We start from the raw sequence: 26241 nt of genomic DNA on the forward strand, positions 1-26241 counted from the left end.
AACTACCTGACTTGCCCAAAGCCCCAGCGGAAGGTTGTGGTGGGGCAGGACCTACCCCACATCTCTCGTCGGCACCCTAACCACGGGGCCATCCTTCTTCTATACGGAAAGCACTGTCAGAAGCACAGGCCAAACAAAGAGAGAAAAACAACCTTTGTCTCCCCTGCCTGATGCAGATTTCTAGCACTCTTGGGTTTACAAGCGCGTAGACCGGGTACAAAGACTGCAGACAGAGGTTCAGGCCCATGGCGTCCCTTTAACAGAGGAAGCTGCGTAGATAATACTGACAGCTACACAGATTTCCCTCCTCCCAGGATGCCTGGGTTGACACAGGCAAGTTGGCAATGTCTGATCAGGTTAAAGATGATCAGGGAGCGTTTAAGTGCTTTGAAGATAAGAAGCCATCTATAAATGCTCAACATTTTCCAGCATACGTCAATGATAAGGATGAGATAAGGCTCTCAAGCCCTGCCGTGGCTTTCCTCCAAGACGGATTGATGTATCCCCTTTAGCCCTTTGCAGCAGGAAAGAATCACTGTCCCCTGTAACAGGTGAGAAGCTGAAGCACGAAGATGAAGTGATTTGCCCGAGCTCCCGCTGGTAATTGAACCCTGGCCGGTTGGCTGCAACCCACCCCCCCCACTCCTAGCCCTGTTTGTAAACCCCATTACCGGCCGGTGCACAGGGCTCTAGACAGTAATTTAGCACCTATACAGAAAGGCTTTGATACCCGCCCACAAACGCTGCTAGACACGTGGGGACACGGGCTCAGATCCAGATCCTTCAACAAAATCTTGTGACACTTTAGCTTTGGGGAAGCAGCCGGCTGTTCGACTTGCTGTGAGATAGGCCACCAGGAGGTGCTGTGTGCACACGCAGGCCAAACTAACCACTTACACAGGCATAGCACCATTCACCTTTGATCAGCTCCTCCTCATCTGGCAGTCACAGGCAGACAGTTGCTCCTTAGACACCCCACATCCCCCCTTAAAAGCCACATTAACCCTCAGAACTCTAGACAAGCGCTTTGCAGGGCTAGAGCGATGTCTGGAGCTACGTTACGAGACGTAGGCAATGCAGGGACAGCCCCTCCATAACTCTTTCGGTTACAAGTCTCCATACCAGGTCCAGGAGAGTTTGCGATTAGGCTCTTGACATGACATGTAGCAGCCATACTAAAATGCAAGCAAGAAACCCCGTCAACGCCGCGTGGCCCTGTTTCAGGGGGTTCCTGTTAAGGTCTTCAATGGAAAGGTCAAATGGCACGCGTGTCTTGGAAGAGCGGGGTGGCCCAGCACAATGGAGATAATACTGCAGCAAGGCTGGGAGTGGAGGAAGAGAGACACAGCTGACTTCCCGTCTTCCTCCGCAAAAGAAAAACAGAGCATGGGAAGAAACAGGTTGCATGCCAGGATTTTAGAAGACCACACAAAGACTTGATGCTACAGGCCTGCTTTCCACTTAAAACCAACACCTGTAAAGCTATACCGTGGTGGGGTCTAGACTCTGGGACCATGTGGGCATAGGCTATGTCCCGCTTCGGTGCAGGGGCCTGGAGTGGATGGCCTATCGAAGTCCTTCCAGTCCTCTGTGGCTCGGATTCTATGCCTACACTACAGAGCCGGAGAAGGAAACATTAAGGATAGAGGGAGAAGGTTTAAGCACTAAGTAACCGCCTCCCTCCCTGGAGCACGTCACATACCTGGCTTTGCAGCTCAAGGCCGCACTGGCTCAAGCAGCCCCCTGCTGAGAGTCTGAGTGACTGGCCTTTTGCCTCTGCAGGTGATGGGCTCATGCAAAACCACAAGTGAAGAAAGTTTGCTGGGTCTCTGGCTACTCTGCCCTTCAAACCACCTACTAGCTCAGGATGACATGCAGGTGTGCTCACGAGAGACCCAAGCCTAGAAATAATAGGGAGCGAGAATTTTCACTGAGGGACATGGGCAGGCCTGGGGCACTGGAGATGGGATGACATTAGCATGGGAATAGCTGGGGTGCAAAGGGCCAGAATGGAGAAGCATGAGCAAAGCTGTGTATGCAGGAAGTCTAGGGCAAGGATGGCAGGGGCTGTGCATCAGGACTGAGGGGCATGGGCAGGGCTGGGATAGCAGGGGGCTGTGGGTCAGGACTGAGGGGCATGGGCAGAGATTCATAAGCAAAAACAGCTCAGCCAGCCCATGCAGCCAGTGTTACCAGCCCCTGCCCTGGGAGAGCCAGATTCCCCCCACATTCTAAAGCACATGGAGTAAAGTGAGAAGGGCCCGGAGAGTTCTCCCCACCACTAGTCAGGTAACAGCTGCTTTTACGAGCTGTTTACCCAGCACAGTCTTCCAGAACAAATAGCGCCTAGTCAGCTGATTCTCTTCCACCACAACTACTCACGTTCTTCCGACGCTGCAGCCTTTTGTTCTTTGCTGGAACGCAGCCCGGTGTACAGTTTTGGCTCATTTAGCTGAGTAAGGAAGTCTGCATTGGCCTCTCCAGGACCACAGAACACTCTTCACCTCTAGGAAACTGCATTAGCTACAGACTGCAGCCCAGTGGCTCAGGCTCATTTGCAATGAAGTCACAGGGGGTCCGGGCTCCTGTTATGTTGGAGATCATGGAGGGAACATGACGCTCCACTGCAAAAAATCGCTGGGGCAGCAAGGCTCTGAGCCCACAGCAGCTGACTCAGGCAGCTCACGCTACAGGGCTAATATTACCAGTGTAGATGTTGTGACTCGGTCTGGAGCCCGGGCTCTGAATCCTGGCAAGGGGGACAGGTCTCGGAGCCCAGTCAGGAACGTCTACATTGCTATATTTAGCCCCACAGCGCAATCTGCCCAAGTCAGTTGACCCAGTCTCAGACTCACTGCCGGGGGTTTGTTTGGGTTTTTTCTGCTGACATACCATAAACGTTCAGTTGTCTAAGAGCTCAAGGGGATGGGTAAGGGGCAGTAAATCAACAGATTTTGAATCCTAGAAGTTCCATTCAGCCTTGCAAGACAGAAACCTCAAATACTCGCAGCACATTTAAGATATTAACCCCCATTTCACAAAAGGGGAAACCGAGGCACAGAACAAGGAGGGAATTTGCATAGAGACGGGAAAAGAACACAGCATTTCCTACTACCACTTCTTGTCTGCTGTCTCTCTCATACAGACATGTGGCTCGCGCAAACTCCCACCTGCCTTGGGGAAATAAGTCCAGTCACTCAGCTCAGAATCCATGTGACACCAACGACAATAAAGGACACATAAAAACCACTTCCCCCTGTAATGGCATTTATTAAAGGGACATTCTACCACTACAAACTGTTTCTAAATAGCCCCCCTCGCAAAACAAACCGCAAACAAAACCAGGACTGCTGCTTGCTACACCCTTCTTTGCATCCACACACAGGGAAAAGTGTCCAAACCCAGCCTGGAATTCAAAACAGCTTAATCCCCAGCTCATGTAGCTTCCCAAGGCAGGGGCTAGTAATCAGTGTCCAGGAAGGAGCTCAAGGTGCTGCTGGTACCATCCAGGAAGATCCAAGGAAACCTCTTGATGCAATAAGAATTTCCTTAAGTTAAAAGCAGCAGGTAAAAGCCAAGGGAGGCCAAGGTGGCTAATTTAGCCCATCCTTCCCTCCCTTCTCTCACTCTGATTCACACCCCTCCTTTGCAAACAATCCCCTGCCCATTCACTACAGGCCCAAAATCAGTTCAGCCAGGGATCTGCCACCACCTTAAATCCTCAGCGGCGCCAACGGCCGAGCGATTGCCTCTTGCGAGACCCTGAGTAACTGTCGCACCAGAACAGAGCCAAACGTTCTGAATCTAAGAGAGAGTGAAGTTATCCCAAAAATAAATCAGAGCAGTGACCACCAAATGGCTCTGCAAGCCAAAGTAGCAGAGATTTTGCTCAGTCTAGCGTCTGGATGTTCAGAAGGTAAAACACACTTGCCATCATGACTGGACTCAAGAAAGCATAGTAACAAAAGCTATTATCTGATAGCTTCCATGCCACAGAAGCCTGTCTCCCTTCCCCTCACCCCAGCATCTCCCCCACTTCTCCAACACTGCAGCCCGATTCACTTCCCACTCTCCAGTACTGAAGTTTTGCTGTATTTTGATTAAGAGACAAATGAGCAAATCTGAGCCTACTGCTGCAGGGGGACCCGTCTGAGAAAAGCAGTCGTCTGTGTCAGTGATTGTCCTGTTTTCTGACTAATGGCTAATTCAAACCAGTTTACCCCACACTGGACTATGGAAAGCAAGTACAGCAGTGCCCGTTTAAGTAAGTCAAAGTTAAATGTGTCGGATAGGGACTTTTCTGTGCCAATGAGTCTGCTGAACAGAGCTAGCCAAAAACCAATATCCAGAACTGGGACTGAAGGAAGGAGGTTCTACAGTATTTCATTGTTCATCTTACATTTCTAGCACACTTTGTGGCCAAAGATCTCAAAGCACTTTACAAAGGTCAGAATGTTATTCACTCTGATTTAGAGGGAGAAACTGAGGTGCTAAGTGGGGAAGCGACTTGCCCAGGATCACACTGGAAGCTGGTGGAAGTCACAGGAAAAGAACCCAGGGCTCCAGACAACCTGTTGCCCTGCTCTAACCACTAAACAAAACTGCCTCTGCATCAACATTTCAACTGTTATTCAAAGCAGGGTGGAAGCCAAGATATAGCCTCTTCCAACAGGGATCCAGCCAGCATTGCAAAAGGACACGGCTTGGCCAGACCAGGATTAGTAACAGACTTTTCTTTTTTTTTTTAAATTAACTGTTGCCATTTAATCATGGTGACAAGTCGTTTCTTATCTTGTGAACTTTCAAACTGCCGGGCTGAGCAAAACAAAATGTTCCTCTCCTCCCCGGCTTAACTAGGGCAGCATTTCCAAATCATCCCTTAACCGTGTTACATGCGCAAGGATCTAAATTGGCCCCAGGGTAATTCACAAAAAGGAACAACCGCTATAAAAAGATCCTTGGATGGAAAAGCTAATAAAAAACCCAGCCACCTTCTCCAAAGCTCCCGATCATCTCATGTTATGGAACCAGTACATTTTTTTCCAAGTACAAAATACTGTAATATCCAGAATTAGCACAAATGAGCTTCCTGCCCCCTTGCTGCTACTGATTGGCAGCCTCACAAGCGTCTATCCAATCACTGTACACGTCCACCGGTTCTGAAAGATCTGAGAGGATCAAAGGTCAAGGAAGATGACACCAAAACACCACCACCACCTCCCCTGAAGCTTGGAATTCATCTTGCACTGGGAACTTAAAGAAATTGTTTTTGCACCTTTCCAACTCTTCCCTGCAACACCTGTCTGCTGGCCCTTTGTGACAGCACTGTGGGACAAACACCACCGCCACTCTGTCCCTTCCTTGCACTTTTCATCAGTACATCTTGTAGAACTGATCAATTAAATTGTTTTTAATTGTTCACTTTATTAATATACCTTCATAAGCAAAGTTTTATGAATGAAACAACATTCATTCATAAAACTGGTTACCCCAATAACTGGCTAACTGAGTTTCACTTTCAATCCAATTGCTGCTTAAATCGCTGAAACTTGCACTGTTTCAACATTGTAACTTCTGCTCACTGTTTGCCATTCCTTACACCTGTCCATATTGTAATTCAAACTCCATTTTAACTTGCTCACTCCATTTTGTAAAAGCTTGCTACAACCCTCATTTTTGCAAAACCCTGCTGTAATCTTGTTAGTTGAGTTTAGATGTGGGAATGAGGTATGTATGGATGGTGGAATCAACCTCCAGCCCCAGCCCATCCTGATGAAATAAAGTGTAAACACCAACGGCTGAAGATGCAGACAACAGCCCTGACAAAGCAAGAAGAGTCCACCCAAAAAGAAAAGAACAAAAGTACAACTGAAGAAACATCAAAGTCAGGTCTGAGGCTGAAAGTCACGTCTGCAATTGACGGGTGATCAATCACACCGGACCCAGAGGCAGCGTAACACAGCAAGACCTATAGACTCTGGATTCAAACTAAAGCCTACAAAAACGATGGGTGAGAGGGAAGACTTTGGAGGGTAACATTCTGCTGCCAACATTGAAGGGCATCGGTGCATACCCAGCAGAGACCCAGTTCTTCCTTGTGCCTGGCTTTCCTGGCCAGTTAGCCGCCACAAGCTACGAACCCAAGCTACATTCAGGACTGGTAACTATATGGCAGCTGCAGAACAGAGAGAGAGAGAGAGAGAGAAAGAAAGAGAGAGAGAGAGAGTGTGTACACACGCACATAGGTATTAGATATTAGTTATTGGTCATAAATCAAACTGTGTTATTATAATAAACGTGACCTCTTGTCTTGTCCCCTGAAACGATCCTGTGTAGTTCTGTCTTCATAACAATCGCAAAGCACCTTCTGAAGGGAGGCAAGTATCATTATCCCTACCTTAGAGATGGGGAAACCGAGGCACCTACAGGGAGAAGTTAGCAGACAGCCTTGCTAACATTTAGCTCCCTGTCATACCAACCATGATTCTGACCCTAGTGCGGACACAGACTAAGAACATGCTATCCAATCAATCATCTCATTCTGCTGCAGGATGATAAAGGCCAACACATGAAAGCAAGATGGGAAGTTAATTCTATTTTCTAACATGTGCTTCTGGATTCAGTTCCTAACAGCTACATGCACCACCGAAGTTTTTTCCTTGCGTCACGGACAGGATCAAGATTGGATATTTTCCTAAAAGACCTGCTCTAGTTCAAACAAAATTCTTTTGGGGAAGTCCTATGACCTGCGTTATCCAGGTCAGACTAGATGGTCACAATGGTCCCTTCTGGCCTTGGAATCTATGAGCACTGCTATATGACTGTCTAGTTATTTTAGCTGCTGCCTCTTTGCTTCCAGTTTCCATCATGGGCTGGAACAGGAAGTGCCAAGATACCACAAGAAGCTGTGCTCTAGCCCAATGGAAAGCACCAAACCCCAGGGATCTCAGGAGTTTGCTGCTGCTGACTACAACCAGAGCAAGTTTTTTGCAGATACTTGGACACTTCACGCTGACAAAGTTCTGGGGGCTCAGCAAAACCTGAACTCCAAGACCTCTGTGGCTGAAGTAGAATGGCACTGAAAATACATTTCCCTCCATCAATTCATGGGAAAAAACAACTACGGTAAAAATACCCTGCTTCCGTCATTAGAAGTGCAAAGGATACACGTTATGGGAGTCTGAAATTCTTCCAGACAGACAGTACATGATATTACACCAGTGTTCCGAGCCCGGTCCCTGGAACATAGAAAACAATATTCCAACAATAGCAAATATTTCCAAAGAACAAGACAAATGGAAGTTCAAAGAGCAAACAATCAAGAGCAAGTGGTTAGAGAAATTGACTTAATAGAAGAATACACTTCTCTTCCATAGCACCCACTGAAACAAAACGCAGCATTAACAAATTAAGCATCACAACACAAGAGCTACTAAGTTATTCACATTTTACTGTCAGGGAAACGAGCGAATGGAAGGGAAGCAACTTGCCCAACATGATCACAAAGCAACTCGGTTGCAAGAGCTGGAGAAAGAACCCAGGAGTCCTGACTCCTAGTCTTCTGCGTTAACCAATGGACCATGTACCGTCTCAGGATTTATGAGAAGTTAAGAGAACTAAACATGTAGGCATTAGGTTAAAAGATAAACAAACATAAAAATGTGCAGACCATCTGCACGCTCTGAAGGGTGATGGGAAGCATTTGAGGTGGTACAGACCCGAGTCCCAGTGTGGTTCGTTATACACTAAAATACAGGAAAACATGAAGATTAGGAAAAAAATCCCAATAGGGAAATCTTGTTGCACTTTCCTATTACTTTTATGGACATGATCCAGGCTATGCACAGCCATGCTTCAGTATTACTTGCTGATGGGGATATAGCAAAAACCCAAACACCCTTACTATGTTGCTAATGTCTGTTGCTCACTTACATCATTTCAAAAACAAGTTGCTTAATTACTGAAATGCTTTCATACGGCTTAGGCTATAACACACCAATCAAACCAGTGGGCCAGTCGAGCCCTGTACACCCCCCTCTACCCGTGCCAGATTAAACCAAATGGACCCTTTCTAGGGTGGCTTCCATCTCCAATTGGAAGAGACCAATTGGCCCAGTTTACCCGGTACCATTCCCCTTCCTTGCCATGCCAGTTCTGACAAACAGGCTCATCAATCTAATGATGAAAAGTGCCATGATAATAATAATAGTAACAACCACCCCTGGCTCTTATCTTGCGCTTTGCATCCACAGATCTCAAAGCACTTTACAAAGGAGGTTGGTATTATTATCCCCATTTTATAGAAGGGGAAGGTAAAGTGACATGCCCAGGGTCACCCAGTAGACCAGTGGCACAGCCAGAAATAGAACCAACCTATCTGGAGTCCTGGCCCAGTGCTCTAGCCTCCCTATAAGAGCTAGGTATTACTATCTACCTGTTTTGTCCACCATCCCTTGCTGCCATACTGGATCAAACCAATGGGCCGATCTAGACCAGTTTCCTCCCTTTGTCATTCTGAACCAAGCCAACAGCCTAGTGTCCTGTCTCCAGCAGTGGCCAATACAAGATGTTTCAGAGAATGAATGGCATCTCCCAGTAATGCACCTGACCCCACAGTGTGGGGACTTCCTGATCCAGCTCCAGGTGGGAATCAGTTCATCCCCTGCACCCCGAGGAACAGCAGTCCCCCATAAGTGGGGCCTAATGAGCACTAACAAGGCAGATCAGCTGGCTGTGCCCCCACCATTAGAACCAGAGAGGCCTCTCCAGCCCACCCACTTACATTTTGACATCGCAGGACTTCTCGTGGTTACAGAAGGGGCAGGTGAACTGCGTCTCCAGGGTGCCCGTCATCTTCTTCTTGGGTGGGGGCTTCCGCTTTGACTTCCTGCGGCCCATCTTTGCCTGCAAGGCGCAGAGGAGAGGAAAAGCGTCAGTCCTCTCAGGGCCAGGGGGGATCACGTGCTGCCCTTTCTCCTTCATCCACCACACCTCGCCCCCAGCTCTAGGGCGCCCACGAATGAGCATGTGGGGCTACAAGGAGATGGGGGCAGATAGGCTCCCTGGGTCTGGATTTAAACCCCGCTCATTATCTCAGCTGGTGGGGCATCACCCAGCATCGCCTAGGAAGTGGGGGGTTCATAAACCACCCTCCCCCCGCACAAACATGTAGAGCAAAGAAATCTAGCACCCCCCACGGGTTGAGCCATGGCCTCCCCTTCCATCCAGAGGCAGGGGAGCAAGAACCCAGCTCCCCACCACAGACACATGGGCTCTACACACCCCTGCCCCCAGGGACAGGAGCCCAGCACCCCCCCCCCGGGATGGGGGCTCGGCTCCCCCCAGGGACAGGAGCCCAGCGCCCCCCCCCGGGATGGGGGCTCGGCTCCCCCCAGGGACAGGAGCCCAGCGCCCCCCCCCGGGATGGGGGCTCGGCTCCCCCCAGGGACAGGAGCCCAGCGCCCCCCCCCGGGATGGGGGCTCGGCTCCCCCCAGGGACAGGAGCCCAGCGCCCCCCCCCGGGATGGGGGCTCGGCTCCCCCCAGGGACAGGAGCCCAGCGCCCCCCCCCCGGGATGGGGGCTCGGCTCCCCCCAGGGACAGGAGCCCAGCGCCCCCCCCCCGGGATGGGGGCTCGGCTCCCCCCAGGGACAGGAGCCCAGCGCCCCCCCCCCGGGATGGGGGCTCGGCTCCCCCCAGGGACAGGAGCCCAGCGCCCCCCCCCCGGGATGGGGGCTCGGCTCCCCCCAGGGACAGGAGCCCAGCGCCCCCCCCCCGGGATGGGGGCTCGGCTCCCCCCAGGGACAGGAGCCCAGCGCCCCCCCCCCGGGATGGGGGCTCGGCTCCCCCCAGGGACAGGAGCCCAGCGCCCCCCCCCCGGGATGGGGGCTCGGCTCCCCCCAGGGACAGGAGCCCAGCGCCCCCCCCCCCGGGATGGGGGCTCGGCTCCCCCCAGGGACAGGAGCCCAGCGCCCCCCCCCCGGGATGGGGGCTCGGCTCCCCCCAGGGACAGGAGCCCAGCGCCCCCCCCCCGGGATGGGGGCTCGGCTCCCCCCAGGGACAGGAGCCCAGCGCCCCCCCCCCGGGATGGGGGCTCGGCTCCCCCCAGGGACAGGAGCCCAGCGCCCCCCCCCGGGATGGGGGCTCGGCTCCCCCCAGGGACAGGAGCCCAGCGCCCCCCCCCCGGGATGGGGGCTCGGCTCCCCCCAGGGACAGGAGCCCAGCGCCCCCCCCCGGGATGGGGGCTCGGCTCCCCCCAGGGACAGGAGCCCAGCGCCCCCCCCCGGGATGGGGGCTCGGCTCCCCCCAGGGACAGGAGCCCAGCGCCCCCCCCCGGGATGGGGGCTCGGCTCCCCCCAGGGACAGGAGCCCAGCGCCCCCCCCCCGGGATGGGGGCTCGGCTCCCCCCAGGGACAGGAGCCCAGCGCCCCCCCCCGGGATGGGGGCTCGGCTCCCCCCAGGGACAGGAGCCCAGCGCCCCCCCCCCCGGGATGGGGGCTCGGCTCCCCCCAGGGACAGGAGCCCAGCGCCCCCCCCCGGGATGGGGCCCCCCCCATGAGAGCTCCGACCAGGCTACTGGGGGGGGGCAAGAGCCGACCCCAGCCTCTCCTTCCTCACGGACCCGGGGGGAGGGGGTCGCTCTCAGGCCCCCACCTGCCTCCAGCCTCCCGCCCCAGCCGCGTTTCCAACGGCGACCGTCACTTCCTGCGCCGAACCGGAAGAGAAACACGCTCGCCCCGCCGGCAGCCATTGGCTAGCCTCCGGCCGAGCGCGTGGAATGCTGAATGATTGACAGCAGCGACAGGAGGAAATGACGTCAGAGAGTGGGCGGGGAGAGGGCCTGAACCGGAAGTGGCCCACCCGGCTCCCTGGCTGTTTCCAAGATGGCGACCGGGGGGGGGAGGAGCCCAAGACCAGGGGGGCCGGAGGGCGGGGCAGGCCCCGAGGGAGGAGGAGCCTCCCCGAGGGCCGAGGCTCGGTTTTGGTGGGGCCGGGGGAAGCCCCAGCTGGGGCACTGGGCGGGATCTCTCCCTCCCCCCGCCCTGAGAGCAATTCGGGGTGCCCCCCCCAGCGCCGGAAACGAGGGTGGGACCCCCCCAGGGTGGGACCCCCCAGCGCAGATTGCCCCCCCCACGGGGCTCATTCCGCTTCAGGGGGAGCTGCACCCCAGCCCCGCCCCCGCTTTGAGATCTCTCCCTCCTGTGGGTTATTTGGGGGGACGGTGTGTCTCCTCAGGACAAGAGAGACTGATAGGCCCCAGATAAAGGGCAGCACAAACGACTCTGCCCTGGAGAGGCTGCTGATGAGAGGCTGTCAACGGTCAGCAACAAGCTTTGCTCCCCAGATAAGCGAACTCAGAGGGGCAAGGCCAGGGACTGACCCCTAAGCACAGAAGGAAGAGGCGAATTAGTGTCTGTGCTGGTTGGATTGGGCCAGGATTTTGGTTTTTGGTGGGGGGGTTGTTTTTTTTTTTTGGACAGGTAAAGAGACAACCCCTATTTAAAATCAATCCTGCCCTGCCCACTTGGGATTACTGGCCAGGAAAGCATTTTCAGTTTCACCGTTGATACTGTGTAAGTTTCTGTGTCTTGCTTTCTTTGGGACAGTAGGGCCATGTCTACACTTCTGAGCGCTACACTGTCAGTAGCTGTGATGCTGTAACCCGGTAGTGTAGATACAGGCTGTAGCAACAGAAGGGGATTTTCCATCACTATAGGAACTCCGGAGACGTAGCTAGGTCGATAGAAGCACTCTTCTGCCAACCTAGCTCTATCTACTTGTGGGGTTAGCATAGCTACAGCTCTCCGTGGGGTGGATTTTTCACACCCCTGACCACCCAGCTTTGATGACCTAAGTTTTAAGTAAAAAGAAAAGGAGGATTTGTGGCACCTTAGAGACTAACAAATGTATTTGAGCATAAGCTTTCGTGAGCTACAGCTCACTTCATGGGATGCATTCAGTGGAAAATACAGTGGGGAGATTTATGTGCACAGAGAACATGAAACAATGGGTGTTACCATACACACTGTAAGGAGAGGTTTCAGAGTAACAGCCGTGTTAGTCTGTATTTGCAAAAAGAAAAGGAGGACTTGTGGCACCTTAGAGACTAACCAATTTATTAGAGCATGAGCTTTCGTGAGCTACAGATCACATATGCATCTGATGAAGTGAGCTGTAGCTCACGAAAGCTTATGCTCTAATAAATTGGTTAGTCTCTAAGGTGCCACAAGTACTCCTTTTCTTTTTACTGTAAGGAGAGTGATCACTTAAGGTGAGCTATTACGAGCAGGAGAGCTGGGGGGAAAAACCTTTTGTAGTGATAATCAAGGTGGGACATTTCCAGCAGTTGACAAGAACGTCTGAGGAACAGTGGGGGGTGGGGAGGGGAATAAACAAGGGGAAATAGTTTTACTTTGTGTAATTTTTAAGTTTAAGTTTTAAGTGTACACCAGGCCTGAAACTAGTCATTGGGCTATCAGCTTCTAAAGTTGTAATCCTCATGCCCTTAGAGCAGTGCTCTTGGCTCGTAGGTGTTTTTGTTTACTAGGCCTTGTTTATGGGAGACAGTTGCACCAGTTTGTCAAACAAGCACCTTTGTGCTTTCTCCTATGCGGCCCCTCGCAGAAACCTTGACAATGGTTAGGCAACTGCTGACCAGTGTTGGCTCCTTGCTTCCGTGTGCTCTATCTACCTGCTCTCACCAGTTTTGTACTTCGATTGGAAGCTCTTTGGGGCAGCTTTGTATTCAGTATTTGTGCAGCCTGTAGCCACCTGGGGTCCTGGGTCATAACTGAGGCTCCTAGATGGTACGGTAATTCAAATAATACATTGAACCGAAATCAGTTTTTAAGCCAGTCTAGTTAAACTGGAGCAAACCCCCGGGAGGGTGCTGATTTTGTTTTTTTAAAGTGACTTATTTTGGTTTCATCTGAACCTGTTCCCTGTCTTAAACTAAGCTGAAAAGAGCTGCCTCCCTTCCTGAATAACACAGGTTGGAGAACAGCCCTGAGTTAATTCCTGCTAAAATTAGAGCCTGTCTTACGAAAACATCCACTCCAGTTAAAAATCCAGGGACACTCATGCTAAATGGGTCAGGTTGAAACTTTCATTCAAATCCCCTCCTTGTGCCCCAGAAAACCTCCATTGCTTTAATTAAAGTATAGAAACATTTCTGTTCATAGCTGAGCGCTGGGGACAGAGCACAGGTTGGACGCAGGAGACCTGGGTTTTATGGGGCATGCCCTAGCGGAGGGGTAAAAGTGATGTGTTAAAGATGAGTAGGCAGCAGTCTTTCCCCCCCAGATTTGGTTCCCAGCCACTGGACTGATCCAGAGGGGAGTTTCTGTATGTTCTTTCCCTGACCTTCTGCCAGGGGTTGATTCTTTAGGCAGGTGCCCTCATTGTAGGTGGATGTTTGCCAGGGAAAATGCAGTATAGATTGGTTCATATGGGATTTCCTGGCAAGCGCCAAAGAAGTGGGGTCTGGTCAGGAAAGCAGCCTGCGCATCACAAAACCGTCATGTGGATCATCATTCCTGGATCCTGGCTAGGAGAGGTACCGATAGCAGTGCCTAGCTCAGGGGTGGGCACATTTTTTGGCCCAAGGGCCATGTCTGGGTGTGAAACTGTATGGGGGGCCAGGTAGGGAAGGCTATGCCTCCCCAAACAGCCTGGCCCCCGCCCCCATCCACCCTCTCCCACTTCCCACCCCCTGACTGCCCCCCTCAGAACCTCCGACCCATCCAACCCCCCCTGCTCCTTGTCCCCTGACTGCCCCCTCCCACAGCCCCCTGTCCCTAACTGCCCCCCCAGGACCCCAACCCCATCAAACTCCCTGTCCCCTGACCACTCGCCCCCCCCGAACCTCTGCCCCATCCAACCACCCCCTGCTCCCTGTCCCCAGACTGCCCCCCCAGGACTCCCTGCCCCTTATCCAACACCCCCCACCCCCTTACCATGCAGCTCAGAGAAGCAGGTGCTCACCACCCGAGCCAGCCCCGCTGCCCGCGCAGCGGCATTGCAGCAGGGAAGGGGGGACAGCAGGGGAGGGGCCGGGGGCTAGCCTCCCTGGCCAGGAGCTCAAGGGCCGGTCAGGACGGTCCCACGGGCCGGATGTGGCCCACGAGCCATAGTTTGCCCACCTCTGGTCTAGCTACTATAGTGCTTGGTGTCTTGGGAATACTGACAGTATGTCAATGAGCCTGCAATAGCAGGGGGGCTGCGGGTCAGGGCTGAGGGGCATCAGCAGAGCTTCAAGTGCAGGGAGCCTAGTGCTGGAACAGGAAGGGATGGCTGAGGGCCAAGATGTAGGGGCAGGGGAAGGGGAATGTGGGTTGGGATTGAGGGGCACCACCGGAGCTGTGTGCATGGAGGAAACGTGGGGCTGGAAGAACAGGGGGAAATACAGGTCAGGATTGAGGGGCGTTGGCAGGGGAGCCCAGGAGCAGGGGCTGTGGGGCAGGACTGTTTGTGTGTGGTACCAGCAGAGCTCTGTGTGTGTGAGCCCAGAGCTCGGGGAGCAAGGGGGCTGCAGTTCGGGAATGAGGGGCATCGGCTGAGCAACCGTCCTGCTCAGTCTCCCCCTCGGTTTCCCCAATGGGAAAACATGTCATTGTTTGCAAGGTGTGGACGCCGGGCTGTGGAGAGAGAAACAATCGGACTTTTTAAAATATAATTTATTGAAAATAGTCACAAGAAAGACACTTAGAAGAGTCTGTTCCCTTTGCAGCAGCTTCAGGGAGCAACAGATCACAGGTGCAATGCTGCAGAGGGTGAAGAAGAAGTTTCTCCAGAACTTAAAAGTCTTTGACAGGCACATGGGGCTCACACGCCCGCCCGCCCGCCCGCCCCTTTTTACAGTTAGACTGGGAGGAAGCACACAGGACCGGTCAGTATGTGAGGGCGAAAAACAGTCATCTCAGAAAACACAAACACGAGCCCGAGGTCAGATTTGGGCAGTACTGCGTCCTCCTCTGGCACAATACAGTTTACTGGTCAGCAAAAACAAAACTCAGCTTCCCAGTCCCCTAGCATGTGGCTATGAGGATTTTGTACCTGAGAAGAGGAAGGAAGGTCACAGCGCCTCCAGGTGGCAGGATGAGGGAATAGCTCTCCTGAGAGCATTGGTTGTTAGGTTATTTATGCATTAGCAGCAGAGGAGGAGCTGTTCAGAGGCCATCCCCAAGGAATTTACGGCCTCAGAAGGCAAAGAGGGGAGCGTGAAAGGGCCATTAGCCCCGTTTTACAGGAGGGGAGCTGGTGCCTAAAGAGAGGAAGACACGGTCACTCAGGGGACTCTGGCACAGCCAGGAGTCAAACCCGGATCTCCAGCCTGCCACAGCCCGGGGAAAGGTTTGCGTATTCCCACCCTTCTCCCACAGCAGCCATGTGCTGCCCCTAGAAGTGGGATAGAGAGAGGAGATGGCAGGAGACGGGCCCCAACCAACCCAGTGATATCTCAGTGGAAACCCACAACCTGGGCCCTCCGAGCAGCAGGGCGGGGAGGCGTGTGTGCAGCAGGCAAAGAAACAGGGACGTCTCACCGGGGACGTGGGTGGTGTGGATGGGAAAGGGAGCACAGACTCTGATTCCCCTGGCCCATCTGCAAAGGGTCCTGGACACAGAAACCTATGGGGAGGGCCCCAAAGCCACCATTGGTTTGAGGGAGTCAAAGGGGGCTGGAATGATTTATTGAGGAGGGAAGAGAGGATCAAGCAATAAACAGGGCGGGGGGGGGGGGTTCTCCAGGGGCGGATTCCCCCAGAGATTGGATGCAGGAGCCTTAAAAATCAGACAGCTTCAATGCCTCTCACAGCGTTTCCCTTAGAGCCAAACGAAAGAGGAGTGAGCTCTGAACCCCTACTTCCTGCACCCTCCTAAATGGGGGCGTGGGGAGGGGGTCTCAGAGGCGGCTCCTCCGGGGGAGGGAGGTCTTGTAGAGGGACTTGCCGCTGGCCTCGATATAGGTGACACTCATCTCCTTGCTGTCGATCTCCACGTAGGCGAAGCCGCCCAGGGACGCCGGCTCGGCGTAGAAGAAGCGCAGGTAGCCCTTGGGGACCTTGTGATCGTGCTTCCGTGAGTTCTCCATGAAGTTGCCGGCCCCGCTCAGCACGTAGCCCACGCCAGCCTTGTCCTGCAGGTACTGATCGGGGAAGATGGGGGCGGGGGGGTCAGAGCAGATCCATACGCCTGCTGCTTGGGTACTCCCCCCCTCCCGCCCCATGCTGGGGTGAGCAGGAGGCGTGCACGTCGTGCCCCCTGGGGTTGCTCTGGGGCAGGGCAGCACGTTGCAAGCTAGCGCCCCTGCCTGGCGGGCACAGAACAGTATCAACTGACAGAGCTGATCTCTGGAGAGGGGTGGATGGGGGAGGGAACTTAACTGGGCTCCTTCACTTCGGAACTGTTTGGGGTCTACTGGATTAGAGCCGGGGGGGGGGGGGCTGTTTGCCAAGACTCTTGGGTTCTAGTCCCAGCTCTGGGAGCGGAGTGGGGTCTAGGGGTTGGGTTGGGTGAGGGGCTGGGAGTCAGGACTCCTGGGTTCTAGTCCCACCTTTGCTGTTGACTTACACCCTTGGCTGAGTCTCGGCCAGTGCTGCCCAGGGTGGCTGGGGCGGAGTGCGACGGGCTAGCAGGGAGTTGATGGACATCTCCCTAGCAGGGGTGCTCAGAGCCCTGTGGAATAGACCAGAGGGAACAACCTTGCTCCAGTGTCCCCCACCCCCGCTTACCTGCAGGTTGTGATCATGGCCGCACAGGTAGGCAGTGGCCTTGTACTTGAGCAGCAGTGGCTGCAGGTGCTTCACCAGGCAATGGGTGGGCCCATGCTCGGCCACCGACCACACCGGGTAGTGGCCAGCCACCAGCAGGTAGTCGTCTTGGGAGGCAGCCATCTGCTTGCGGAGCCAGGCCAGCTGGCTGCGGGCCAGCCCCACGTCCAGGGGCTGCTGGGGCTGCTGGGACTGGAAGTCGTCCGAGTTCCCACACAGGGTGACAGTGTCGATCATGAGGAGAGCCACCGTGGCGTTGCTCTTGGGGACCTTGAACTTCAGGCTGTAGTAGTAGTTGGGGAAGTTCCTGCAGAACGGAGGGGGAGGGATGTCAAATGTTAAACTAGAGCTGATCTCCATGCCCCCCCCCCCCCGCAGTCTCCTGGATCAGCATGGGGGCTGCAGGTCAGGACTGAGGGGCACCAGCAGAGCTGTGGGAGGGGAGCCCAGAGCTGGGCTAGCAGGGGGCTGCAGGTCAGGATTGAGGGGCACCAGCAGAGCTGTGGGAGGGGAGCCCAGAGCTGGGCTAGCAGGGGGCTGCAGGTTGGGACTGAGGGGCACCGGCAGAGCTGTGGGAGGGGAGCCCAGAGATGGGCTAGCAGGAGCTGCAGGTCGGGACTGAGGGGAGCCCAGAGATGGGCTAGCAGGGGCTGCAGGTCAGGATTGAGGGGCACCTGCAGAGCTGTGGGAGGGGAGCCCAGAGATGGGCTAGCAAGGGGCTGCAGGTCAGGATTGAGGGGCACCAGCAGAGCTGGGAGGAGCCCGGAGCTGGGATAGTAGGGGGCTGCAGGTGTAGAAGGGGATCTAACCCCCATCCCTCTGAGCCCCAATGTAGCAGGATGCAGGAGGGTTGGGCGGGTGCGGGGGGCCCTTACCAGCGCTTGGAGACCTTGCTGTAGGCGATCTGAGCCGAGACGTTCCCTGAGTGGTCGTGGTTCCCGGCCACCACATACCACGGCACCTTGCGCAGCGACTGCGCCTTGAACACAGCCTCAAAGGTGTCCTGCCCCAAGAGAGGGGATGGCAGAGAACGTGTTCACATTTCACAATCGGGGGGAGCCGTGCCTGCCAGTCCTTCCCCACCCCCCGCGCTGTCCTCACTGGACGGGGAGACAGATCTCACTCATGGCTGTTATTTGGAACCCAGTCGTTCCCTGGCGGGGTGGGGAACCATGAAGATATTTACCCCTCACGTGCCATAACCCCTAACGCACCCACGCCCACCACTGCAGCCAGGAGGCTCACGCTAGCCAGTTTCCTTGTTGGTTGACGTGTGCATCCTGCCAGGGCCACACGGGGGCGCCGCCTTCAGTAAAGGGGCTGTAGCGGTGTAGTGACACCCCAAGATTTTTTGGGTGGGAGGGTAGAGGGCTGTCTCTACCCAAGGTTCATCCTTCAGTTTCTAATGGAGATAGAAGTCTCCCTGGCCTAAACTCAAGTGCTGTGTGCAGTTAAATAGGTGCCATACCCCACCCCAGTGACGGCCACATCTCAGCTCAGGATGAGGGATCCCTGCATAAACAAGTGCTGGATCCCAGTCCTTGTGTGCTGTGGGGGGACCCCCAAGGACTCCCTACCTGGAACCTCTTGTCGTTGACGTCCCGCACCCCGTTGTAGTAGAAGTTGTCGCCGAGGGACAAGATGAAGTCCGCGCCCAACGCTGCCACCGTACGGCCCATCTCCTTGGCTGTGGCCACCTCGCGCACCGTGTGAAAGGGGGGATTGGACACCCCGCCCCAGTCCCCCAGAGCGATGAAGCGCAGGGAGGAGCCGGCGGAGAGCGGGCTGGCATAGGGGGTCGGCAGAGCCACCAGAAGGAGCGCGGAGAGACACAGGTAACCTGCCATCTGTGGGGAAAGGTGGGAGATGCAACCACAAGCAACAGGAGGGGCTCTGCGCTGGGCCAAAGCATTGAACCCAGTCTCAGCAAGGGAGGCAGGGGTTAGGGCAAGGGATGAGTCAGGACTCCTGGGTTCTATCCCAGCTCTGGGATGGGGGTTGGGTCTGCTGGGTTGGAAGAGGTGGGCTGGGACCCAGAACTCCTGGGTTCTATTCCAAGTTCCAGAATGGGAGTGTGTTTCAGTGATTAGAAGATGGATCAGAGAGCAAGGACTCCTGGGTTCTCAACATCACTCTTGTGTCTACAGCCAGGAAGTGCGAGCCAGGACTCCTGGGTTCTATTCCCAGCTTTGCCACTGACTCACTGTGTGACCTTGCTCAAATCCCTTCCCAGCTCTGTGCCTCAGTTTCCCCTCCCACCCAGCCTCTAGGCTGCAAGCTCTTTAGGGCAGGGATTATGTCAAGGTTCCTTCCCCACTCTGAACTCAAGGGTACAGATGTGGGGACCTGCATGAAAGACCCCCTAAGCTTATTCTTACCAGCTTAGGTTAAAAACTTCCCCAAGGTACAAACTTTCCCTTGTCCTTGAACCGTATGCTGCCACCACCAAGCTTGTTAAACAAAGAACAGGGAAAGAGCCCACTTGGAGACGTCTTCCCCCAAAATATCCCCTCAAGACCTACACCCCCTTTCCTGGGGAAGGCTTGATAAGAATCCTCACCAATTTGTACAGGTGAACACAGACCCAAACCCTTGGATCTTAAGAACAGTGAAAAATCAATCAGGTTCTTAAAAGAAGAATTTTAATTAAAGAAAAGGTAAAAGAATCACCTCTAAAATCAGGATGGTAAATACTTTTCAGGGTAATCAGATTCAAATCATAGAGAATCCCTCTAGGCAAAACCTTAAGTTACAAAAAGACACAAAAACAGGAATATACATTCCATTCAGCATATCTTATTTTACCAACCATTAAGCAAAAGGAAATCTAACGCATTTCTAGCTAGATTACTTACTAACTCGGAGAACACTTCAATCTCTCTGGTCACGCGATTACAGACATGAAAGTTGTGATATTACAACAAAAAAACTTCAAAACCAGACTCCAGCGAGAGACTGTTGAATTGGAATTCATTTGCAAATTGGATACAATTAACTTAGGCTTGAATAGAGACTGGGAGTGGCTAAGTCATTATGCAAGGTAACCTATTTCCCCTTGTTTTTTTCTACCGCCCCCCCCCCAGACGTTCTTGTTAAACCCTGGATTTGTGCTGGAAATGGCCAACCTTGATTATCATACACATTGTAAGGAGAGTGATCACTTTAGGCAAGCTATTACCAACAGGAGAGTGGGTTTGGGGGGGGTGTGACCTGGATTTGTGCTGGAAATGGCTCAACTTGATTATCATACACATTGAGTGATCACTTTAGATAAGCTATTACCAGCAGGAGAGTAGGGTGGGGGGAGAGAAAACCTTTTGTAGTGGTAAACACCCATTTTTTCATGCTTTGTGTGTATAAAAAGATCTTCTATACTTTCCACAGTATGCATCCGATGAAGTGAGCTGTAGCTCACGAAAGCTTATGCTCAAATAAATTGATTCGTCTCTAAGGTGCCACAAGTCCTCCTTTTCTTTTTGCGAATACAGACTAACACGGCTGTTACTCTGAAACCTAACTAACAGTTGTAAGGCTGCATTCCTGATCTATTCCTGGCAAAAGCATGGCAGGGACAGACAGACCCTTTGTTTCCCCCCCTCCAGCTTTGAAAGTATCTTGTCTCCTCATTGGTCATTTTGGTCAGGTGCCAGCGAGGTTATCTTACCTTCTTAACCCTTTACAGGTGAAACCCTCTGGCCAGGAGGGATTTTATAGCACTGTATACAGAAAGGTGGTTACCCTTCCCTTTATTTTTATGACAAACTATCTCTCGGATGAGAAAGCTGCAGCTTCCATGTGCTCTCAGCTCACCTGAGGAGGTCCGGGTTTGAAGCAGGATTAATGAATTAATGCAGGATTAATGCCCAGACTCCTGGCAGAGAGACTGGCCCTGGCCTGAAGAACCAGGAACCTAAATAGCTAAAATTGGGGCCCGGAAACAGACACAGAGCAGGGAAGTGTCCTGCCTCGCAGACTAGTGTTCTGTCCGCTAGGTTGTCTCCTCCCAGCACCCCCAGATTGCTGGGGTTGCTCCCAGTCCAGCACTGGATCAGAAGGGTGCAGTCCCAGCCCATCTCTGAGCCGTTCACACTCAAACATACCAGAGCGTACCAAAAATTCCCACCTGCATCAAATCTAGCAGCTCAGTAGCCTGGGGCGGTTCCGAACCAATACAGATATAATAAAGCCCGAAAGGGGAAAAGTGCCAGGAACCCCATTTAACCCCCCCCCCCCCTCCCAGGGACTTGGCAACTGCCATCGATTTGACATGCAAGCAGCCCAGATACCACAGTGATGGGCAGCGGCTAAAACCCGGAAATAGAGTGCTAGCCGGCACAGCGGGGCTGCTACACCTCTGGGGCGTCAGGACAGCTGCGGGCTGGAGCTTAGCTTCGAAGGGGGCGACGCGCTGTAACAAGGCCAAAGCAGCGCCATCGCTGAACAGGAAGAGGGTGAAGCAGGAAGCAGGTGAAGGAGACAGAAAATGCAAAGGAGACAGAGGCAGAGACCCCGGCGGGGGCTGGGAAGAGGCCACCAGCTGCAACGCTGATGAAGCTGGCAAAGGAGATAACTTACGCTTGTCAGTTTCGCCGCTAGGCGCTGAGGGGAGCGTGGGGCTGTCAGGGATCAAACCCTGCCTGCTTCGGTCTCAGAGATGCCCCCGCCCGCCGTCGGGGAGCCCTCGTGGTGCCACCTGGGAGCTGTCCGGTCGCCACTGCGGACGCTGTGCCAACAGGGACATTTTATCAGGCCCTGAAAAGGGGAACTTGAGCGCGGGGGGGTGGGGGGGTGGGATCTGAGCACTTGTGGCTTTCTCCCTCCCCACACGTGTCAGAAGCAGCTCCAAGCAGCAAAGTTGATTATTAAGAGTGTGATGGAGAAACGGCTGCCCGATGACCCACGGCTCCTTCCCCCCCACCCCCGCAGTCATGTGATGTGACCGACCCATAACCAGCCGCAGTTCTAGTCACACTGCAGTGCACCCTTCAATCACGCCCCAGCTGATTAGGAAGCCAAATACAAGCCAGGCACTTAACCATGCGGCGCCTGACCCCACCCAGCAACCCTGGGCTGCTTGGAAGTTAAAGTGAACCTGAGGCCCAGGACTGGAATAGCGGGGGGGGGGGGGGGGGGGGGCTGTGGGCCAGGATTGGCGAGCCCAGGGCTGGGCTAGCAGGGGGCTGCAGGTCAGGCTTGAGGGGCACCACAGGGCTAAGGGCGGGGGTTGGGGGGGGAGCCAGGGCTGGAATAGCATGGGACTGTGGGTTGGGACTGAGGAGCCCTGGCAGAGCTACCTGGCCAGGGGGCTCTCACGGCACCTGGCCACATGGCCAAACCCCCCCCAGGCTAGTGATCAGGGGGCTCCTGTGTGGCTGCAGCGGCCCCAGAGGTCAGCCCCCTGGCGCACGGCATCTGAGTGAGGAGCATAGGGGGCAGCTCCAGTCAGGCCAGTGGGGCCGCGCACAGGGGGACAAATTCCACACCTGCCTAAGACTTGCAATTCGGAGGCACAGCGCCCCTAACCCCCGCCCAGACTACACCCATGATGAGGAGGGCGTCATGGGGACACCAGAAGACGTGCCTGGCACAGTCCGAGACAGGGCAAAGGTCAAGGAGCTTCCCCCTGGACACAAGACCCAGGGCCTTGCCCAGGTGACATGGGGCCCAGCCGGAGGCTCCGTCCTCCCTCTGGCGCCCAATGTCCTTCACCATGAAGGAAGGTCCTAGGGCCGGCCGGCCGCCCGGCCGGCTGCCCTGACACCAAGATCCAGAAGCCACTGGCCCGCTGGCCCCTGACAGTAGCCCAGCTGCAAGGAGTCGCAGCCCAGAGGACAAGCTGGGATAATTAGAGAGCATTAGCTGCTCAGGGTCACCTGAGTAAATGCCCCTGAAATCCCCTTGATCTGAGTCAACGTTCCAGCCCCCCGGGCTGCGCCTGCTAATCCAAGATTCGCTGGCGAGATTCAGAGACAGAAAGTGGGACTTGGCAGGCGGGGAGGGACTGGGAGCTGAACAGACAGTGGGAACTGAGCCTCTCTGCCCCTGGAGGGGTCCTGCGGCCAGGCTGGGGCACCTCGGGTACGGTCAGTCAGTAGTGGGGTGGGGGGAGGAGTGGAATCTCCCTGCTGCTTCTGTATAAGTTACGGATGGAACCCAGGAGTCCTGACTCCTGACCCCCCTGCTGTAATCACTACACCCTGCCCCTCCCCAGAGTTGGGGAGAGAACCCAGGAGTCCTGACTCCTGTCCCCCCTACTGTAATCACTACATGCTGCCCCTCTCCAGTGCTGGGGAGAGAACCCGGAGTCCTGACTCCTGTCCCTCCTGCTGTAATCACTACACCCCTCCCCTCCCCAGAGCTGGGGAGAGAACCCAGGAGTCCTGACTCCTGACCCCGCTGCTGTAATCACTACACCCCGTCCCTCCCCAGAGCTGGGGAGAGAACCCCCTTCCTACACTCCAGAGCCAGCACTAAATACTCTTTGAATGAACGGGCTGACATCTACTATAGCTGCGCACGCTGATGTTCACGGGGCTTTGCACTACCAAATGACCAGGATTCTCTGTGCTGAGCCCTTCCCAGCCAGTGTGACAGAGACACAGGTCAGTGCGGACAGGAGTGGGAGTCAGGACTCGGTTCTATCCCTAGGTCTGGCATAGGGACCGGGGCCTAAAGGGTAGAGTGAGGGCCAAGGGGAGGGGCTGGGAGCCAGGACTTCTGGGTTCTGTTCCCAGGCAGTTGTGTTGCATGGCACATTTGAGCTGCCCTGTGAAGCTATGACACTGTCTGCAACTCTCAGCAGCCTCTCCAGGCTATTTCTAGGAAGCTGTGAGCCCGGAATAACCCGGCTCCTGTGAGATCAAACAATGATTCCGCCCCCCCGGCTGCTGGCAGGGAGGAAATCAAGGTGGCTCAGGGAGGATGCGTCAGCACAGGGAGACTTCCCTCTGTCTAAATATAATTCTGGAGAGGGAAGGTGCTTCCCAACCCCCTGCTCTAATCACTACACCCCACTCCCCTCCCAGAGTTGGGGATAGAATCAGGAGTCCTGGCTCCCAGCCCCCTGCTGAAACCATAAGACCCCCCACTGCCTCCCCAGAGCAGTGGAGAAAACCCAGGAGTCCTGGCTCCCATCCCCGCCTGCTGTAAACACAAAACCCCATCTCCCTCCTGCTCGCCTCAGACTTCCAGCCCCCCAAGGCAGGGCTTTCCCCACACCCAGGCCTTCTAGGCTGGCCTCAGGCCCCACCCTGCTCAGGCCAGAGAGGGCCCCGCTCCTGAGTCAGACACATGTGGCTGGGGAATGGAAGGGCTGGATCACATGCCACGGCAGGTCAAAGGCCTGCCGGTGCTCGGGGGGGGAGTACACAGTGTGGCCTCCAAGAGGTTAAATCCAATGCCACGAAACCCAGTCTGGTCCCTCGCTAATCTGGCCTCCCTCCCACCACTGTGGTATAAGAGAGACAGCATGGTCTAGTGGGGAGGGCAGTGAGATCCAGGTTCTTTCTCTCCCTGGCTCTGAGAGGGGGGCTGGGAGCCAGGACTCCTGGGTTCTATCCCTGGCTCTGGGAGGGGGTGATATGGGACCTAGTGGTTAGATCCTCTCACTCTCCCCAGAGAGGGTTTGGATGTGGAGTTTCAGAGACAAACATCTTGGTCCCTAGAGATCTCCCCACATCCCGCAGGCCCCTCTTGTTGGCAGGGCCTGGGTGAAACCAGCCAGGGTTACAGAGCCCCCAGGCCCTCTCCATAGGGGAGATCTTTAGACCCAACCCCTCCCCCAGCCCAGCAATAAATGTGTGTGGGGGGGTGCCCTAACAGCACATCTCACACTGGGGGAGTCCCTTTGGGGCAGATCCCCCTCCCCCACCACTCCCCCAGGTCACACAGGGCCTCAGATTCAAAGAGAACCAGGCAGAGCTCAAGGCTGCTCCGTGTGAGCTGAACCCAGCACTGGGAAGCAGCCAAGTGGAGAGAGATTGACCCACTTCAGGGCTCCTCCAGAGCAGCCAGCGTCCCGTCACCGAAAGGGGTGTCCTTACCCGAGGTCCCGGGCAGCTCCCCTGCCTGCCTTTTGGGGGGAATTCAGCACCTCGCCTCTCCAGGAGCCAGAGGATGTTGTTGTATGTTGTGCTGACTAATCTAAAAGCCTCCCTCAGAGACACCCGCCCTCTGCCCTGAATGAATTAACCTCTGGTGAATCCAGACCTGAACACATCCCAGGAGAAGGGAAAGGCCAAGCTCACCTTGCAGCTGGGAGGCGCCCCGGGAAGGGGCCGAGGTGCAGGCTAGGAAGGAATCTGGAGCAGTCTCAGCACTTGGTCTCGCTTCAGTCAGAAGCTGGTGGCTTTTGAGAGGCTCTTCATACTGAAAACCCGAGGGGGAAGTTGGGCTGGAGCTAAACCCAGGCCTTTCACACGTAGGCCGGGCCCCTGCAATGCCTGGTTCCAATCAGATCCACCCGGCTGGGGGAGAGGGTTTGCCCCCAGCCAGGGAGGGTGGTGTGAAAAACCCACCCGCCTGAGCGATGGGGCCATGCCAAGAAGGCAGCCACTGCCCTAGCTGGCTGGTCTCCCCTGGAAACGTACAGCAGCCCCTCCCACCCCCCCGAGACTGAGGGAAACTGACCTCCCCCCCTCCCCCCCCCAGTGTAGACAGTGCTTGGGCGACAGACGAATTCTTCCACTGAAGCCGTGAGGCCGTCGCTACGCCGGTCGAAGCTCCGGAGCATAGACCTGGCCCAAGGCTCGGAATGGGCTGCTGGGTGGGCGAGCCCCCCGCTTCCGTGCAGAGCCCGCCGGCGTTCGGAAGAGGAGGCGGAAAAATCGGAGCAGTGCGGGAAAGCGGAACAAGAGCCGACGGCGGGATGCGCGGGGAAACGAGGCAGCAGCTTGTGAGCGTGTGGGAGCTTTGTCCCCGGGCAGCGGTGGGTCCCCCGGGAAGCGTCGTGAGTCACACGCAGGGCTCAGGACGGGGGGAGCAGTAGCCGGGAGACGAGACGGGCTCGTGGCCCTGGCGCAGCTGAGCCCCCGGATACTCGTGGGGTGGGGCCGCTGGAGCTAGGCCGGTTTCAGGTCTGTGCTGGCGGAGGGCCAGCCCCTGGGAGCCCCGGGTGCAAGGCTGCAAAGCCAGCAAGCCCCCGCCCCCCCCCCCCCCCCCCCCCCAGCGCCGCACAGCCCCCAGCACGTGTGCTGCGGGCTCCCCCCGGTGGCCACGTGGGAAACTGCAGCCGTTTGGACCCAGCGGTGACTTTCCACCCAGACGATGCCCAGCTGGAGGCTGCGTGACGCGGGAGGAGCAACAGCGCCCCCCAGTGGGAAAACTAGGCCCGCGCTGCTGCTGAGCGTAGCACAGGGCTGGCCTCGGGATTCCCGTCTCCCGGTCCCTGGCCCTAGCCACTAGACCCCACTCCCCTCCCAGAGCCAGGGATAAAACCCAGGAGTCCTGGCTCCCAGACCCCCCTCTCCCACTAG

General features: G+C 55.4%; 2 protein-coding genes across 9 annotated transcripts; both read right to left on the reverse strand.

The window, feature by feature from the left end:
* Nucleotides 1-3250: 3250 nt before the first annotated feature.
* ELOF1 (elongation factor 1) lies at nt 3251-10771 on the reverse strand. Of its 3 annotated transcripts, none has more exons than XM_078849613.1 (4): nt 10657-10771; nt 8783-8904; nt 7168-7238; nt 3251-5168 (listed from the first exon to the last, which is right to left on the reverse strand). In XM_078849613.1, the coding sequence occupies exons 1-4, from the start codon at nt 10747-10749 to the stop codon at nt 5104-5106; spliced, it is 351 nt and encodes a 116-aa protein (XP_078705739.1). In that variant the 5' UTR covers nt 10750-10771; the 3' UTR covers nt 3251-5103. The 3 variants fall into 3 exon arrangements, with proteins under 3 accessions (XP_078705739.1, XP_078705738.1, XP_078705740.1); XM_078849612.1 differs by having other exon boundaries at nt 10621-10771; XM_078849614.1 differs by having other exon boundaries at nt 10653-10736.
* A 3897-nt stretch (nt 10772-14668) lies between these two features.
* ACP5 (acid phosphatase 5, tartrate resistant) lies at nt 14669-25272 on the reverse strand. 6 transcript variants are annotated; one of them, XM_078849508.1, is made up of 7 exons: nt 24811-24932; nt 21344-21491; nt 19439-19511; nt 18346-18615; nt 17644-17771; nt 16730-17075; nt 14669-16143 (listed from the first exon to the last, which is right to left on the reverse strand). In XM_078849508.1, the coding sequence occupies exons 4-7, from the start codon at nt 18613-18615 to the stop codon at nt 15901-15903; spliced, it is 987 nt and encodes a 328-aa protein (XP_078705634.1). In that variant the 5' UTR covers nt 19439-19511; nt 21344-21491; nt 24811-24932; the 3' UTR covers nt 14669-15900. The 6 variants fall into 6 exon arrangements, with proteins under 6 accessions (XP_078705634.1, XP_078705637.1, XP_078705636.1 ...); XM_078849511.1 differs by lacking the exons at nt 21344-21491; nt 24811-24932 and adding an exon at nt 25015-25272; XM_078849510.1 differs by lacking the exon at nt 21344-21491.
* Between the last annotated feature and the right edge of the window lie 969 nt (nt 25273-26241).

Source organism: Lepidochelys kempii, chromosome 20, assembly GCF_965140285.1.
Source record: "Lepidochelys kempii isolate rLepKem1 chromosome 20, rLepKem1.hap1, whole genome shotgun sequence".
NCBI lineage: Eukaryota > Metazoa > Chordata > Testudines > Cheloniidae > Lepidochelys > Lepidochelys kempii.